The sequence below is a fragment of the Pteropus medius genome, unplaced genomic scaffold, assembly GCF_902729225.1.
Source record: "Pteropus medius unplaced genomic scaffold, Ma_sr-lr_union100, whole genome shotgun sequence".
Classification (NCBI taxonomy): Eukaryota; Metazoa; Chordata; class Mammalia; order Chiroptera; family Pteropodidae; genus Pteropus; species Pteropus medius.
In genome coordinates this window covers 11,670,031-11,688,795 of record NW_024351073.1, presented here as the reverse complement: position 1 = coordinate 11,688,795, position 18,765 = coordinate 11,670,031, and the positions used below count along the sequence as shown (strand labels likewise).

Sequence of the window (18,765 nt, the reverse complement as noted above, 5' to 3'; positions counted from 1 at the left end):
GAGAGGTTGACTCTATTTACAGAGTGTAAATCAGCACTTATTAAATCAAATCTCTCTTGTACCAGGCAAGGATTAACGTAGTCTCACAACTCACTGAACGTACGTGTCTTAAATCCCTATGCATATCATATAGACATTTCCTTGAAAGACCTTGTCTCATGCAAACTTGTTTATTCATCTGTCCAAACTTGTTCACTTAACTGATACAGGCAAAGGAGCCAGTCAGGCTTGGTCCTTAGGTATTGCAAAAGCACCAATCAGCAAAAATTTGACTTTTCCGTGTTCGAATAAAAATGCATAGGCATTTTAAGAATTCAGTTGCCTCACATGAAGTTGTTCCTATAATCTATATAGTAGTGAAACACAACATTAACTAAATGTGGGATATACTAGGGAAGACAGAAAGAAACTTTAGTTTACCAATTTCTTTCTTGGCATCATGGTTAGAAGTACAGGTTTTTGAGCCAAAGAACCTAAGTTTTTTAAAATTTTAACTAAAAATTATCCGCCTCATACAGATGTTGTGAAAATTAAATGAGTTAATATTTGTATTGTATTTATAGTGGTTAACACATGCTGTAACAATGTGCCTATCACCATTATTTTTTTCCTGCTGCTTTACTTTATCTAAATTTAGGCAAATCAGAAAATCCATATTTATGTAATTTAATGGACTAAATAAAGTCAGTAGCCAATCAAGGTAATTCAGATAACAGAAACAAACATAGATATGAAATGTCTTTTAGGCTCTGAGTAATTCTGAAATTATTTACTATTGATTCTGAATTAGCCGTAGGTATGTATAATCTTTAGAGATAATTTGATGCAAAATATAAAGAAATGATATCAAAATACTCAGGATATTAGGGTCTCATTAAAATTTATTTGCACATCCAAAATGTCCCAGCACCTATTCTTGATCTTAATATACACTTTCAATTACAAATGAGTAATTCTGTGTTAATTTTCAGAACTAACAACCAAATGGTGAAGAACTGATTTTTGTCACTGTTTTTAATAACTGGAAAAATATAGGAGATAGCAGCAAATTCCCTGTTTTGAGTACGCTTGGATAGATCTGGAAGCTTATAGAATATATCAAATTCTCATAAATTTGATATTGATAACCTTTATATAATATATCCTGAAACATATCTTAAGGGGGTCAAAAGTAATAAATACAAATATAATCACTTCTCAATCATATGATATTCTGTCTGCAGTTTATAAACTCTTCTCCCTCATAAAGTCTCAGCTCAGTTGACATTATATAAATGTACTTGTTACTGGTTCCTGTCTTCCACTTATCCACCTAAGCAGTGTGCAAACATTTGCCTGTGACAATGCTAACAGACCAGGGACATGGTTCTATGAGAGCTGGATTTCTCAGGAGCCCATAGCCACTGTTAAATAGAATGAAAAAACAATCTACTCTGTGATAGGATGTGTGGGAAAGCAGCTAAATCGAATAAAGATCTGTGGTCTTCTTAAACTATGTTCTAGAATTGGCTCATTCGTGAGATGAAACTTTTTTCCCTGAGTCTCAGCTGCTTAGTTTTCTTCCTTCTTGAGTCTTAGTGAAATACTGCTCCATCCAAGAACTAGAGCCAAGCCCTAGGCACCAGCTCGTTGGCTGAGACCCTGACCATCTGCACATCTGCTTTGTAAATTCTTTCTCTCTAGACCTGGATGTCCTTTCTGATGTCTATTGGTTGGTTGTTGTTGTTGTTACATTTTGTCTTGTTTTGTTTTTAATGGGTCTGAGATCATATCACACAGCATCTTCTGCTGTACTAAGGCAAAAATGCCTGGATTAGCCTGGCTTCTGCAGATCAGATATCCTTCAATTGCTGACTCTGATCTGGATGAAAATCAGTACCATATCATTTTCCTACAGACGATTAAAAAAAAAAAAGACCATTTAGGCACAAATTCTGTTATCCACTTGATTTTGCCAAGTCCTACAATGATCAGGTTCCAGTAATGTTTTTATAGACTTTTCCCATGAAGCCTATTTTGTTTCTCTGCTTTTATGGAAAGAAGAAAGAAAACGAGGTGAATGAGACTAAAATATTCACGCAGTTAGATTTAAGGTGAGGAAGTATAACATTTCTCTATGCTAGCACAAAGAAACATATCAAAATTTAAGGATCACTGAATGTTTGACTGGTTGTAGAACAGGAAAATTTGCTCTGGAGTCTTCATTTATAGTAACATTCCTTTGCTCATACATGGTTAAGTGTAGTCGCCAAGGTTATAGGTCTCTCCAGACTTAAAACACTTCTATTTAATCTTTGGTTGGCCATAAAAGAATAACAGCATAGCATCAGAGCAAGGGAAACAATAAGATTAGACACATTAGAAACATGAGACTACTCCTTCAAAAGGAAAAGGGAAGGGGAGGAAATCCGTGTATCCAGAATCTATTCTATGTTACAATTACTACCAAAGACATTTTTAATATGCAACCTTATTTCTTGATTGTAACACTATAAGTATTATATACACAGCAACTGAGGTCTAGAGAAGCTAAATTGCCTAATTTTATTCATTTTCAGTTTTGGAACTGATTCCGGCTTCCTTAGAGAAGTCTCGCCTACTCATCCTTCTTAAAATAACACCCATGTCATTCTCTAGTCCTTTATTCTGCTTTATGTTCTTCACAATATTCACCATGCTACCAGACTTAGCCTAATTCTTGCTTAGAGCCTGGGATGTAGGAGGCTCTCAAAAATTATCTACTGGCCCACGCCTAATCCAGAATTTCTTCTAACTACTACAATACATTCCTTATTTATTTTCTTGTACATCTCAGCTTCTTAATGTGCAGGCATTATTTCTTCAGTCTTCTTCCTGCCTTGCTTTTATTCCTCAACTTGTTACCCTCAAGCTTCTTCCAAAATAATAATGATTTCTGCTAAAACTAAATGGGAAAGGTCATCTACAATTACCCCATTGCGTCAATTCTAATAGCTTTTTTCCTTTCCACCTTTCGTCATTCTGTTTTAATTAGAATTATCAAATTACAAAAATATATAAAAAATAGAAAGTATACATAAGCAAACATTAAAATCATCTATTATTTCATCACTAAATGATCCTCACTATCACTTTGCAGCATATTCTTTTTTTTCCTGTGCAAAATATACCCTCTCATAAACTGGTGCCTTTGCTAATTTCCAACTTCATTAGTTGTAAATAGTAGTTTTAAGAAAGGATTTAGGTTAAGTGACAGGTTCTCTAAAAATAGCCTCTATCATAAAGGATGCACTAAACCCCTCCAAAAATATTTGGATCAGTGCTGCTTCTCTGCATGCCCACTGAACTCTGTGTGTAGTCTCTTTATCTTACTTATCATTTCATATTGAAATATCCTGCTAGACAACAAGCCATTCATAGTTGGAAATCAAGATTTATTAATCTTCATGTATTTAATTGGAAAAACAGTGCTTGTTCCTGAAAAGTAAGCAATAGATTTTTCCTTCACTTATTGTTTTTAAAATTAAATTAAGGCACTTGAAACAACTCATGCTTCTGAAATAATTTCAACAGAGATATCTTTTTGAAAGAGAAAAATACGATTTATATCTAGAGCAAAAAAAGCAAAAAATACTTTTGGGACTCAGTTTTCAGGTGTATCCCAACTTTCTAATCCATTGTTTTTCCTTAAAATCATATTATGACACACAGGTTACATTATGTTCACACGTTTATACACCTCTAAAAGCACAAGGCCGTAATGACAACTGAGATCAACACAGTTATGGGTTGGTTAACACCAACGAAAAGTTACCATTGTCGATGATCCTGTGAGTACAGGGCTCTCCAGGCTCGTCTCCCAGCAACCTCCCTGCTGCGTGGTGTGGCCCAACCACACTGGTCTTTAGCTCTTGACATACATCATTCAATTTCCAACCTCAGAGTTTCTCACATGCTATTCCCCCTAAATGGAGTATTTTCCCATCTCTATGTTTAGCTGCGTCTATTTCATCTTGAAGTGTTCTGATGAAATGCCACCTCTTAAATGAGACCTTTCTATATCCTACCCCTGTCACACGCATGTTCCTCTTTTTATCCAGAACTGAGCCTTGTATGTATACAATGCTTTTATTTATGCTTTTATTTATGTTTGGTGGAGTGGGGGTTGGCAAAATTCATATATCTAGTTTCTAAATAGTGTTTGGTGCAAGAGTATTCTCAATAAATATTTTTAGATAAATGACTTTATGATTTCATTTAACAAGTCCTCATATAACACACCAAAGCTCATCCTTGGCACTGTAGATATTTTGGGCCCAGTAATTCTGGGTCATGTGAATTGCAAGGATGCTTAGCAGCATTCCTGGCTTACACACACTGGATGCCAGTAGCACTCATCAATTCAGACAAGCAAAAATGTCTCAAGACTTTGTGAAATGTTCTCTGGGGGACAAAACTTCCTGACTGCAAATGATTGTTAGAGATTCACATGATAAAATAAGCTAAACAAGGAAGGAAGACATCTGAGTTTTCATGTGCCCTTGTCCCCTCCAAATTACTGAGAATTTATCCTCCATAGATGCAGCATATTAGGAAATGCTGAATTTAGATCAGCCAAACTGCATGGAAGTTTAAGTTCTGACCTTACTTTCATAATATTGAATAATAATAATAGAGTAGCATTTGCACAAATCAACATTATTGAGCACATAAATACACTAGTGGCAGCCACTGAGTCGAGTGCTTCATAGATATTAAATTACATAGTCTTATACCATTCCACGGAGTATGCTTTGCTACCTACTTTTACTGATTGGCATTGAAAAATATAGAGGTTAATGTAATTGAGCAAGGTGGAAAAGCTACTAAGTGAAGAAGATAGCACTGGAACTCATGCAGTGTGGCGCCAGAGTCTGCTCCTAAGCTGTCCCATTTGACAGCCATCAGCCAAGCCACTAACCCGCATGTAGCTATTGACCGGAAATGTGTTTGGTCTGAACTGAGACTTGATGTAACTAGAAAATACTTGATGTAAGTGGGTATTTTAAAGAGTTATGAGGAAAAGAATGTAAAATATTTGAATAAATTTTCCATTGATGATATTTTTAAAGTATGACATTGTTAAATAACATATATGATTAAATAAGTGTCACTTGCTTCTTTTAATTTTTAAAACATAGCTAATAGAAAATTTAAAATCACATATGTGGCACACATTTTTGGTTTGCATTATATTTCTATTAGGCAGCTCTGGTTTGTTCTCTATCATTTCCACTCTGAACCTTCTTTATTTCTTCTGTACATTGGGTATAATAATAATGACGAGTCTACATAGGTGAGATTTCAATAATATTGTGTATGAAAGGTTCCATAAACTGTGGAACTTTCTCCAAGTCTTGGCTATTTTATGAAATGATATTAGAAATTTCAAACTAGTTTTCCAGATGTTTCTCAGATATCAAGTAACATTCTAATTGCTATGACTGAGTATTCCCAATAGTAAGATATGGTTGCAAATAGTCATAAGAAAAGACGATTGAGAAAATAAAAATCCATAAATTATGTTTCAATAATTTCAGAACATATGAGACAAGATATGAGATGTATCGTGCTGTACATCTAGAGTTAGACATGAACGTCAGTCCACCTCTGCTATTACTTGCAATGTGGCTATTTTCCTTATTGTAGAATGGTGGTCATAATGCCATTCTGAATGAGCTGTTATGATTAAATAAAGTAAGTCAATAAATAACTTGGCACAGTGTCTAATAAAAATGCCATTTGGAAAATATGTTATGGATTATTATTATTATTAATTTCAGGGTTTGTATAATGTGCCTATCAGATTAATTTTATCAATCACAAATTCTGGCTTAACAAAAGGAAAGGAAATAATTATTGAATAAATTAATAAAGGTGTAATAACAGAAAATAAAAATAGAAAATAGAAAATAAAAAGAATTTTCATCAGGCATTATCATCTTTCAAATGTCTATTTTTCCATTTCACTAGAATCTATTAATTTGCTTATTGAATGCACCATTTTTAAATGGACTGCCTTTTAGACACATGTATATATATGTTTCTGAGCACTTAAAATATAGTACTCCTTTTAATGGTCGGTTATTACTGATAAGTGCTTTTTCAGAAATATTTTTACTCATTATAGATTATGTAATTAGTTATTTTTTTCTACTAGATGTGTTTGTTTATTCTTTTGGTAACAAGCTCACAATAAAAAAATAGGTCAAAAATATATATAAAATGTAAAATTTAAGTTTTAATGTAACTAGGCATATCTTTAGGCCTGTTCTGAAAGAACTATAAGTGATTATTATTAGTTTCCTTTTCCCTGACAAAGCTAAATGTTACCTGGAGCTGTAATCTGATTATATGAAATTAGATAAGCAAAATAGAGAGAGAAGGCACTCTGTGTTTTGGGCCTGAGGGTCATGTACCTTAAATATCTAACAAAAGAATCATCGCGAGTACATAAGCATGACTAGTCTGCTGAAGAAAATTCTACTTGAATTTTATAATATTTCTACACACATAATTTTAAACAATTCAATTCAAACTATGCACTATCAATAACAAAGTTAGATAAAAATAGCACAGAAAGAGTAAAATACTTTTAAAGAGTTAATATAGTAAATTCCTAGACCATAATTCCTCAGGACAATGGTCTTTAGTATAAAGATATAACTATCACACAAAAGCTATATTTTAATTTAAAAAAAAGACTAAAATTGGGAGATTGATTCAGAAGTTAATGCACAGCCAAATGCTAAAAATTAAGTATATAGATTATACTGGAGCTTAGATTTTATGCCACATGCTTATCAACACGCAATTCCATTTAAAGTATAGGATCTTTTAGATTAGCAGGAAATTGGCTGAGTCTTGGGAGTGTCCATTGAGGCCTAATAGCATCCTCTCTATTCATCTACCAAATTTGTATAAGAAAGGAGAATAAAATACATGTGTTATATGGTCATAAGCTAATGATTTTTAATTGGTTCTATTCTTGACCTATTTTGAGAATCTGAAAGTTAGTTCTATAACACAAACTAGATCTATAAATAGATCAGAAATACAAAATGTTTTAGCATGATTGCCATTCCAAACACAAGGATATTAAATGCAAATCTGGCACAGTAATATGAAATGCAAGTCTGATTAGTTTGTAAAGTTCTCCCATGTAGCCCTTTCTAATACATGAAATTAGATTTTTTATTGAAAAAATAATAAAAAATAAAGTTAGGATTCTCCTTATTAAATTCAAATAGAAATAAACACATTTGTAGTAGAATTATGACTTAACATTATTTCTTTTGCTAAATGAAAAAAATAGTTTTAGATTACAATCATATATATATATATATGGAGGGGTTTGGTGATAACAGGTCTCCCTGTCTCTGAATATGTCTTAAATATTTAATTTTCAGTCTTTCAGTAACAGTAAATTCATTAGCATATACTCCCTTTTTCATTTTTGTAGCACATTTTCTCTGTGTTTTATATTAAATAATTGACAAATCTTTTCTCTTTTGTTACTACTACTATAATTATTATTATTATTATCATTGTTATTATATACTCTAAATATTTGCCCTGCAGAAAGACCATTGAAGGCAACTTACTCTGGGGGAAGCGAGGGGGATTGTCATTGACATCTGTCAGCGTGATGTTTACCGTGGTGGTCCCCGATAAGCCTCCCATCTGGCCGCCCATGTCTTTGGCCTGGATTACCACTTGATATTGCTCCCTGTTTTCTCTGTTCATGTTTGGTAAAGCAGTCCTGATGATACCTTGAAGAAAATATAAAAACATTTGTTATCTTTATTAAAATCTCAATTATTAGTTGATGAAGCTACAAATTGCATATCTAAACTAGTGACTTTTGAAAGGCAAAATGTTTTTGCTATTAATTTTTATTGTCTGTAAAAGTGATTCAATGTAAATGCTTTACAATTTGTGTTATTATTCTACTTCCTAAAGAATACTATGCGTATTGTATAGTGACCTAAACCCATGTATAAAAACAGAAAAACAAGTACATTTCCATCAGCTGACTCAATTATTCTCCTTCAAGTTCTTAAATCTTAAGTGTGGCATTATCACTCTTCTGGAAGTATTAATGTTAAGGTTTTGTTCTTACTTTCCCACCTTTTTCTACTTACAAAGATCATAAAGACTATTCAATTAACAAGCTGATTCATGATTCCCGACCTGTTTCAGGCTCCACAGAGAAATATGGCTGTCCTTGAAGGATGCTGTAAATGACTCTGGCGCTGTTCCCATAGGAAGGGTCATCGGCATCTGTAGCTGTGACTTGCACCACAGAAGTACCTGAAGTATCCAAATTCAGCTTAGTTCTGCACAGCACCAGAAGGAGGAGCAAAAGCACTGGTTTTCATGGAAGACTTGAATGATTTTTGGTTTTAATAATGACCTCTTAAAGAAACATCGACATATAATTTATGTGAAAATCATATATATATATATATATATAGTGTTATTATGGGTAAACTGTGAATTCAACTACATATTTATTTAGCCAACAGGTGTATTTTTATGCACAGTGTATCAGATTACAATAAACACAGTCACTTTACAAATGCTCAGATTTGATACTTAAATTCATTTTCACATAATAGATTTGTTTCATGTAAAGGTCATGTCTAACCACAAAGGAGTAAGTATGCTCCTCTTTCCCCCTCTCCACTAATTAACTATAAAAATAATTAACATCTGCTCTAAAATACAATTTTATGAATAGATTAAAATTTAAATTTAGAAACAATCCAAGATGATCCCATGTCCCATGAACTATTAAATGCTATTTAATAAAGTTCAAGATATTTAAAAGGGCTTTGTAATAAGGCAATTGCCAAAAGTCCTTGGGATTTATTGAAGTAAATATTAAATAATAATCCCAGAACAATGCTTTTCAGAAATGCAGAGTTGAAAATTTGTTATCACAACTGTTATAAGAAAAAAAAATGTATCTCAACTTTTTCATTGGTTTGTACAGCTTCTCCCACAATTGAGAAAAGAATCTATTCTACTACATCCAAATATATATCTTTAAATATGTTATCATTGTTTTCTGTTGTTTAGTTCTATAATCTTCTATTTAATTTAAAAAAGTCTTAAAATTGTCTCTACAAATATAACTTCTACCCATTTATGTTGAAAGGGCATATTTCATTTTCCTGAATTTTATACTTCTAGTATTTTCATGTCTTTGGTCTTAAAGTTTCCATAAACTAAGTTTATAATTTTATATTAGTCTGTGAATTTTCAACTGATTTATTTGAATAAGAGATTTATATCAGGAGAGCTTTATATACAGTGGTTATAATAAAAGAATGTTTTTAAATACTTAATATGAAAAAACTACATAATCTCATCAATTCCATCCATCATTCATATTAGCAAGATAATCCAGACAAACTCTAGGCAAATGATTAGAATATCTATGCGAAGACTCTATATTATATCTACAGTATTCTAAAAGAACTAATAATATATTTGCTTTCATAATTTTATACAGCTGTTATCCAATTCTATGTGATAAAAAATTTTATTTTCAGAGTTTTCTATTGAAATCCAATGGTATTTTTTTGGATGGTTAAGGAAAGTGTCTAATTATTTGTATTGTAAAATTTACAAATCCATAGGAAGTGAGAAATGCATTCACTTCTTTTTGAACTCATATCCTAAATTTAAAAAATTATACATGTACTCTTAGGGAGAAATCAAAAATGATTTCAATTAATTGATCAGAACATTTTAAGAATTTCTTGATTTTTTGAATAACTTTTTAAATATCATCATAAATGTTATAAATAAACTTACCCACAACGGACATTTCAGGAACACTAGCTGTATAAATTTCCTCTGGGAATGTTGGCTCATTGTCATTGATATCATGGATTTTGATCACAAACTCAGACTCTGGTTCTACTGGCCTCAAAGTTCTTCTGTTAATAGCTTGTGCACGTAGAGTATAAAAAGCCTTTTCTTCCCTATCAATTCGTCTTGTGGCATGAATGTCACCTGTTTTTTCATCAATAATAAAAAGAGTACCAGCTCCATCTCCAGATAAAATATATTTGAGTGATCCATCTCCTTTATCTTGGTCTGAATGAAGCTAGGGGGAATAAAAAGAGCATATCCATGATAATGTCTAAAAGTACATAATGCTGAAAGAATTCAAAGAAGATCTCTCATGTCCCATCACTGAATAATGGGGTCAGTTATCTTAGTTCTTGAAATGAGAGTTGAATAAGTATGATCACACTCATCTATACACTTTAAACAGTAGGACTCGTTTTTCACATACTAAGGTGATTTTTAGTCTAAATGGAAAAAAGTGATAAAAATAAACCAACTACAGTTCCCCTCTTTGCTTTGCTTAGTAGGTAAAAATTTTCATAGGCAAATAACTCCTGATGAAGACATGTCATCAATCTTGTGTAAACATGCCCTCTCTCATCTCTTTCTCTGAGTGAAATTTTTTTTTTATTTTCATGTTTTATATTATGCAGGAATTCATCTCTCATAAACGTATTATTAGTTATTGCATTTCCATTTGGGGAATTAGTAATATCTTAAGAACTGTAAGACAGGCAAAGTTGTATGAGACATAGCTCCTTTCTTAGAAACACCATGCATCATTTTGGGTTTATACAAAAGACAATGACTGCCCTACAAATATTTGTGGATCACAGAGCAAGAGTACAAATAGACATCTAGATAACACTTGCATATATATTTCAAAGTTAGAAATCAAGTTAATAAACTATGAAATGAAATGCATTCTATCTAGCTTCATACCTGTCAAATCTCTGTTAACAACCACAAACAGCAAGTTCTGTGCAGGAGCAAGGCAAGGCAGGGCTACTCTTTTCCTTGCCCCCTTGCCTATGCCTGCAACACTGAGTTTCCAGAGTCGTCATCATGTCAAAGAGCTTTGCTTACATTCATGTGGACATCTCAGCCCAGTGCACACCTATTTCAATGCAAACTCTAGGCCAGGAGCCTAGCGTTTGTCCATGTGTGTCATGGACAAATTCCATCTGTCTTGTCTTTTAATAAATGCCCACTAGGCCAACCTTCAGATTTAGAGATGCATATAACAGTGAGTGAGTCTAGCCTTTGGGTGACTGACTTGGAGAAGAGAACCTCCTTGAACCTAGAAGCAAGCTCAGGGAGGTCTGAGCAGGAAATAATGGGTCCCAAGCACCTTGAGTATAGTCTGGAAATGGCTGTGTCGGTTCCAGTTGTGAATATCCTCTGCCTCCAGTGGAATTCTTACAGTGAAGGGAGGGGCTTAGCCATTGGAGGAACAGAGCATGGCTTTGTAAAACATAAGATTATGTTACTCTTTAATTATACCACCCAACCAATAAACACTTACTCTGCTGGGATCACGGTTTGATTATTTGCAATAAGAGATTATGCTTTTAAATGTTTTATTTTGTTCTTTACCAGATTAAGAAATATAAAAACAATATGTAGATATTCTAAATTTCTATAAAGCATTATAATAACTTAGGCATTATTACAAATATGTTTTCTTTTTAATAGTTATATAAAATGTAGCCATAAATCAGCTTAGAAAATTTTTAAAAAATGAAGATGATACTTCTCAAGTATGCAAAAAAATGGGGAGAGATATTTATCTAAATAAATTTGAATTTTGCTCTTTAGATTACTTATATCAACACATATTTTCATCTAATTAAATGTAAAAATATTAAAGTGATTATGCTTTATTTAAAGTAGAATATTGTTTCTTTATTTGAAAGATTTTATGTTAATGAACTTAGAGTTTATGTCAACAAACTGAACTGTGAAACATTTTTATATGGACATCAAAACTGTTTAAATCAAATACATATTTTAAAACACATACACATATGCCTACTATATTGTATTACTAGTATTCTTGAGTCTACAAAAGCCATCTATTTTTTTTGTTTAATGGTTTGCAGTTAGCATTTAGCCATTAAATTTGGATCAAACGCCATTTTTTTTTTTTTTTTTTTTTTAGTTCTGGAAAAATAACTCATTAAAGACATAATGGATAAAGAAAACCCCAAATGGATATGTACTTTGGAGAAAAAGATAAAGAAGTAAGGTTACAATTTTTTGCTGCATTTTTAACCATTCATAAACAACAAAGGAAGGTTGAGAAACTCAAGAAACATCTGCTTTTAACTAAAAAGCTCTTAGAGGTAACTTATGACTGTGTTGTCCAGGGAACTACTTTCAAAAAGTCACAAGATTAATGGTTTTTAGCAACTGAAATTGCACATACTTGCCAGGAAACTTTCCAATTATACAAATGTGGAACACAGTGGCAATTTTCCAAATGGCAGACATATAAGTATTACATATTTTTTGTTTTGTCTGGGAATCAAAATAATTCAAGAAAAATTTATTGATATTATCAGTCATTTGATCATAAAACTTTGTGGTTTGTAGTAGACAGTTATGTTTACTTTCATAAGGATCAGGTACTTCTAAAAGTAAATTAACAATTTCATTTTAGTGCGATAAAAGATTTCAAACACTATGGATAATGGAAATTCATAGAACGACCCCTAAACTAGCCCAAAGAAATAAGTGAGGCTTTCCTTAAGCATGTAACACCTAAATTACTTGATAAAGAATGAGAAGTGGCTTAAACCTGGGAAATTTTTGAATTTTACACGATTTCCATCTCACGAAGTGCGGAGAATTCAGAGTAGAGAATGATATAAGGCAAGATGAGATTCATTAAAACCAGTTCCGCTATTCTAATCAGTTAGACATGCAAAAAAGTTGCTACTATGGTGAGATTTTAATTTTTATAATGCTGTTTTTGGAATATGAATGATAGGATTTTTACCTTCACATACACACAGAGTGAAAATTAAATCCTGTAATTGTAACTCATACTGTGGGAGTTTCTATTGGATTGGAAAACTGAACATGGTAGTAGAGAATCAAAGAGATGCGGGTTGGAAGTTGAACTCTGGTTTTGAGACTCAGAAATGAAAGAATTTCTCCTTCTCATAATTAAGAGAAATAAATTAGATCCATGAATTTATAATTTGTGGTTTTAAGAAGCCAGAGTTATAATAAATTTTTCTTGATCCCCTTGAATTTACATTCATTTCTTAAAGAAGGAAAAAAAAATGATCACTAATAAAGGGCCCAAATGAATCATGTCTGGGGTCTTGGCATTAGCTTATGCTTATTAAAATAGTATTTAAATAAACATATTTGAGAAATGTACAAGTAAAGAAACTACAACAAATATTAACTATAAGGTAGAGAGATGGAATTCTAGATCTTCTGAGATTTGAGCATTGCTCCTTCCCCTAGATTTGAATGAGACAGGAGATGATAGATAACTAATAACTGGTACATTGGTTGATAATTTCCTAACAGAAAGACAGCAAAAAAGTTCTTTAATTATAGTCTCCTGCCTAAGCTCCACTTCTTTTTTTAAAATTATTTTTATTATTTTAATTACCTCTTCTTTTTTATACCTTTCACACTCTTACCCTGGTATTGTTTCTCTCCCTCTTTTCCTGTGTGTGAGATAGAATTTTATTTCATATTCTAACTCATTTATCAAGTAATTATCTGACAGGTATTAGTCCTAACAACTGTAGCTTCTTTTTTACACTTCCCTTTTGTATTTGGATATTAGGTATCAATACTTGGATTTCTTAAATATTTAATTTTAAAAAATTAGTTTATGTTACTGAGGGGTGGGATTATGAATTGTGTCAAATAATTTATAGCATTTCTTTTGAAATAACTTTTATATTGATTTGACCTTCTGTTATTTTATTATGTGAGGCATTAAATTTTCTTTAAATATGGAAAAAATGTCAGATTATGGTGGCTTTAGTTCCTCAGTAACACCTGTTTTTTGGTGTGAAACATTTGTGCCACAAATCTTTAAGAAGGATTTTATGTTAATACTGACCTTTTCTTTCCTTGAGGAAAACCTATTAAAAATTCACAACCTGCTGTGTTCCTTGTAAATTCACAAGCAGATAAAGGACATGGCGAGACACATGACAATGAAAATAGAACAACTGGTACTGTGCTGCACATTTAAAAGTCATTTTCCCATTATTTAACTTTTTCATTTAGATGTGGTTAATTATAACTCACTTGCTTATGTTAGTAGTTTAATAAGCAAAACTAATCAATACACTGAATTAAAAAATATTTTAACTGTGGATTAATTAATGAAAATCTGATAATTTGAAATGTGTCAAGTTTCTGATTATTTGATAACATTTCATGTAAAACATTCACCTTAAGACATTTATCTAAAACAAAGTTTATAAGCTAAAAGCTAAAAGGGTTCTTGTGGTTTATCTACAAGTTTAAGAGCTTCTATTTTTTTTTTTAAGATAAACTAAGATCCAATGAATTATTAATACACAGAAGTTGAAGATTACACTTCAGGATAGATATTATGTTGGTGGAACTTTTACCTAATATCGGTTCATTTTGATTTTTTAGTTCCTCACATTAAATGAGGAACTATTATGATCTATGAAGTACAGGGAATATATGTCATTTGTTACTGAAAGGATAACCGATAGAAGATTTTACCTTATATTTTCACCCTTGGCTAGAAGAAAAATAAAGAACGAATTTTAAAAAGTGAAAAACTATATCTGTCGATTCTGTCAGTAAAAGTCTGATTACTAGTTCAGAGAGATTTATATTGCTGTGTGAGATTCTTTCATTCAGAATATTGATGTTTTTGGATATTGCTAATTATTGGTATTTGGTTGTCTTTCGAAAACTAGAAAAGGTTGCAGAGAAAATTAGAATTATATTTGTAAGAATTATATTAGAATTATATTTATAATAGTTGGACTAGTTCTCTGAAGGATAAACTTTGATGAATGAATCACAAGGACTGTAACATTCACTTTATGAGTTTAACAATTTCTCACTTTCGTGTGTGTATGTTTATTAACTTAAAAAATACCAGAAATTGATGAAGAGATTTTCTAATGCACAGTGATAATTTTATACTTGCTGTTCTTTCAAACAGCCAACATATTCTATATTTGTTTTAAAAAAATCCAGATTGTGGCAAATATGCTATGCTATTCTGATAACATCAACATTAGCATTTTGCTCTAATTGCTCTAATGAGTAACATAATATCAAATGTAAAATAAGGCATTGAATCAAATAACTTTAAATTTGCCTCCAATAACAATAAAAATAATAAAAAATACTAGTGAAGATAGTCCTGCATCAGAAAGCAACTAAAGCATGATAAGTAAATAAACACAATCTGGTCAGAAATAAATGTGTAGTTACTCATTTTGTTGAGATTGGAGAAAAGAGGGAAGAAGGGGGGCAAATCTCGAATTGGAGTATATGAAGTTTACAGAGAGACTAGGCATTATTTTAACATTAATAAGAGAAAAATATAGATCACATTTTATGAATCCCAGTGAAATCATTTTTGTTTCAAAAATAGAAATGGGGAAGAGAAATAAAGTTTAACAATGAAATAGATTGTAAAAACAATTAAGATAATTTAAAAATATTCCATATATATAATTTAGATTAATAAATACTTTTCTGAATACTTTCTCTCTGGAATCATAGGTGAACATAGATGATTAAATGATAAATGGACAATGATGTCTGAGTCATAAGTGAACATAGAGGATTAAATGATAGATAGACAATGATGTCTGAACCAAAAAAATTAATTGGTTTATTTTCCATATTTGATATGGTTCTCTAGAGCTCTACTCCAGCGGGGAAAAATGCAGTCGGGTCTAGATTCGATAAGTAGGAGATTCTCTTCCCATTCACTCTTCCAAGAGTAAAGCCAGTTGAAAGTGGCCATGTGCTTGTGGGCCACCCTAACTGGTGAGTCCAACCTGGGATTGTACTGAAATTTGGGGTGCTCTCTTTGAAGCTATTAGAAATTACTCAAGGACCTACAAGAGGTCAGATTTCTTTACAGAGCATGCTATAAAATTCAAGAATACATCTCTTGCTAGAACTGCTGCTGACTTGCAGCTTGCAGCATCTCAGCTAGAGTACATTTTTTTGCTAGTACTGAAGGCATTTATTTAAGTTTTTTATAGATGTACTTCTACAGGGCATTATCTGCTTCAAAACCTTAAATGATACATATAATACACAGTAAACACATTCTTTCTAATGATTAGTTTATCTTTTTTAAAGAGAATTATTGGGGAAATAGTTTAGAGAAAGTTCAAATTCTTCTAGAAGCCTGGCCTCTTTCTTCTTATAGTTTTCAAAGTCACTAAATTATACAAAATAGTCTCTTGTGATGTGAAAATGACATTGACTATTTTACATGTGATTTTTCCCTCACAACTTGAAGTCGTCCTCTTAAGTATCTTGGATTTAAAATATAGGAATATATGTAAATGCATGTCTAAAAAGTTGCTAAAAGTAAATAAAATATTTAAAACCAAGAGATTCATTCTTGATTAATAAGGCGAAAAGAAATTAGAGAAAAAAAATAATGGATGATTACCTCTTTTCTATGGACTACACAGTCAGCAAAGATTCTTTCCTCCTTCCTTTTCACCAAGAAAGGTATGATGTAAGACATATAAAAAGGGAAGAGAGAACTAGAGATAGGTATTCATTGAAGAAGTTTATTTAAATAAGTACTTGAACTGGATTAAACTAAACTAAATTGAAGAGAGTGATAAGAATTCTATGTGTGATAGTTTAGGACTTAGAAGTTTTAGAAATGTTGCTACAGAGGCAGTATTTGAAGCCGTTGGGTTTCTAAAGCTTGAAGATGCTTTTATCTTGAAAGCTATAGAGTAACAAGTACATAACTGGATGCCCAAAGGAGAAGGACCAGACAGCTTCCTGCTGTCTCTAGGGTTATGGTCAAGGAGGGAAAAGATTAAAAGTGGCTTGGATCTTTACATTTACTGCATTTTTTTTTTTGAGACACTGACTGAGATGAGAATCTAAGTAAGGGCTACAAACACTATCCCAGAAAAATAAAGATGTGTGTGTATGTGTGCGTGTAAAATACAGAAATAATGTTATATGTGGTATCAGGGAGTATAAATATCCTCTGAAATATAGCCATAGACCACTAAATGACAAAACAAAAACCTAATCTGAATCAGCTTTCTATGTTTTACACACACACACTACCACACTACCACTACATACACACCACACAACACACACACACAAGAAACCAAAAAAATATCCTCCTCAAGAAAAGGGATTGCTCATTTGGCTGAGTGACATTCATATCTTCATCACATTAGAAAATTTAGTCCTCAAACTTATGCAACGATCTCATGCTTCTGTAACTTGTCTCATTCCCCACTGTCTTGATTTTTCTACCCTGAAAAGTCCTATTCATCTATAAAGATCCTATTTATGCCTTATATCTGTATTAAGCACTTTTTCAAACTCCTTTGCAGGGCTAAATTGACTTCTTTTTTCTTTGTGCCTCAATTCTTATGTGTATATCATATCTATACAGATTTTAAACTATTATTTTTATGTCTTCTAGAACTACAATTATACTAATTTTAAAGAATCAATTTTTCTATTTTGCTAGACTCATAACAATTTACAGTATATAACACAGAATTATTTCTTTGTAGAAGGAAATGAACATCAGAGTCAAATGCCACAGACATGAGGAATAAAGATTTTAGTCTGTGCTTCCTTGGAAAGGCTAAAAATTCTGAATGGAATTAGAAGTTGTTAATTCAAAGTGGGGATCAGTGAGTGATCACATCATAAGTATAAATGTATATAAAGGAAATCATTCTTCATATTAAAAAAGATTGGGGCCAAAAGTTAGAAATTCCGGTTAACTCTGTGATTGCATACAGTTGAATATAATACACATGTGAATTAAGACGGGACGGATTTAAATTTTTCAATGAATAGTCAGGAGTAGAGATGTAAACCCAAATTTGTCTCTAAAACGTATTAAGTCATTTTAGACATCTGTAATGTAGGATCAGGTAGTTAGATGATAACAGCTGGACAACTGAGAACATAGACAACAGCCAAGATTACCAACAACAACAGCAACATTATACTGCCAAAGCTGAACTGCTATGTAAACAACGAGAACTGAATGAACAAAACCTGGGAGGAGAGAATTGTACCAAGGTGAATGGAGTTCTGCGAGCTGTTTTTTTCCCCAGGGAATTTGCTAGTTCTGGGCCTGGGCTTGGTGGTAAGAATCTGTGATTGTCTCAAAAGAGGGTACTTCTGTCGTTATAAAAACAAACAAACAAACAAAAACGATTTTAAAGTTCATGTGATACTGAAAATAGAAGAAAGGTCCTCAAATGCATTGTCAGGCTTTCCATAAAGCATTTGTTGAATTGTGTCTGTAGATGGTTAAATTCTTAGCTCTCTGTGCATTCATTCATTCATTCATTCATTCATTTATCTATCTATTTCTTTCTTTCTTTAAATTCTACCACAAATTCTTCTGCAACTGCCTAAATTTCCCCCCAAGCTACTGAAGCTAAACAGGTTTCATCTTTCTGAAGATCATCTCTCAGAGCCTCTGACATATCCCAAGGAATTGTTTGAGATTCAGACTTTGTTTACAGCTGTTAGCCTGTGATCTTTCTTCACCAGAACGCTTTGCCTCCCAACCTCTAGCACATTTTCCTTTTTTTGTTGTTACTATTTGATTTTGATGTGATATCCAAATATTGATGCGCATGTATTCTTTTCTTAGGCAAAGAA

General features: G+C 32.2%; 1 protein-coding gene across 1 annotated transcript in view; it reads right to left on the bottom strand.

Moving 5' to 3' along the window:
• Window positions 1-18,765, bottom strand: part of LOC120586237 (cadherin-10) — a 135,056-nt gene that overhangs the window by 33,309 nt on the left and 82,982 nt on the right. Inside the window, exons 3-5 of the mRNA XM_039842740.1 lie at window positions 9,844-10,138; window positions 8,212-8,331; window positions 7,623-7,790 (exon numbers count right to left, since the gene is read on the bottom strand). Coding sequence (XP_039698674.1) covers window positions 7,623-7,790; window positions 8,212-8,331; window positions 9,844-10,138 — 583 coding nt within the window. The remainder of the gene's footprint in view (window positions 1-7,622; window positions 7,791-8,211; window positions 8,332-9,843; window positions 10,139-18,765) is intronic.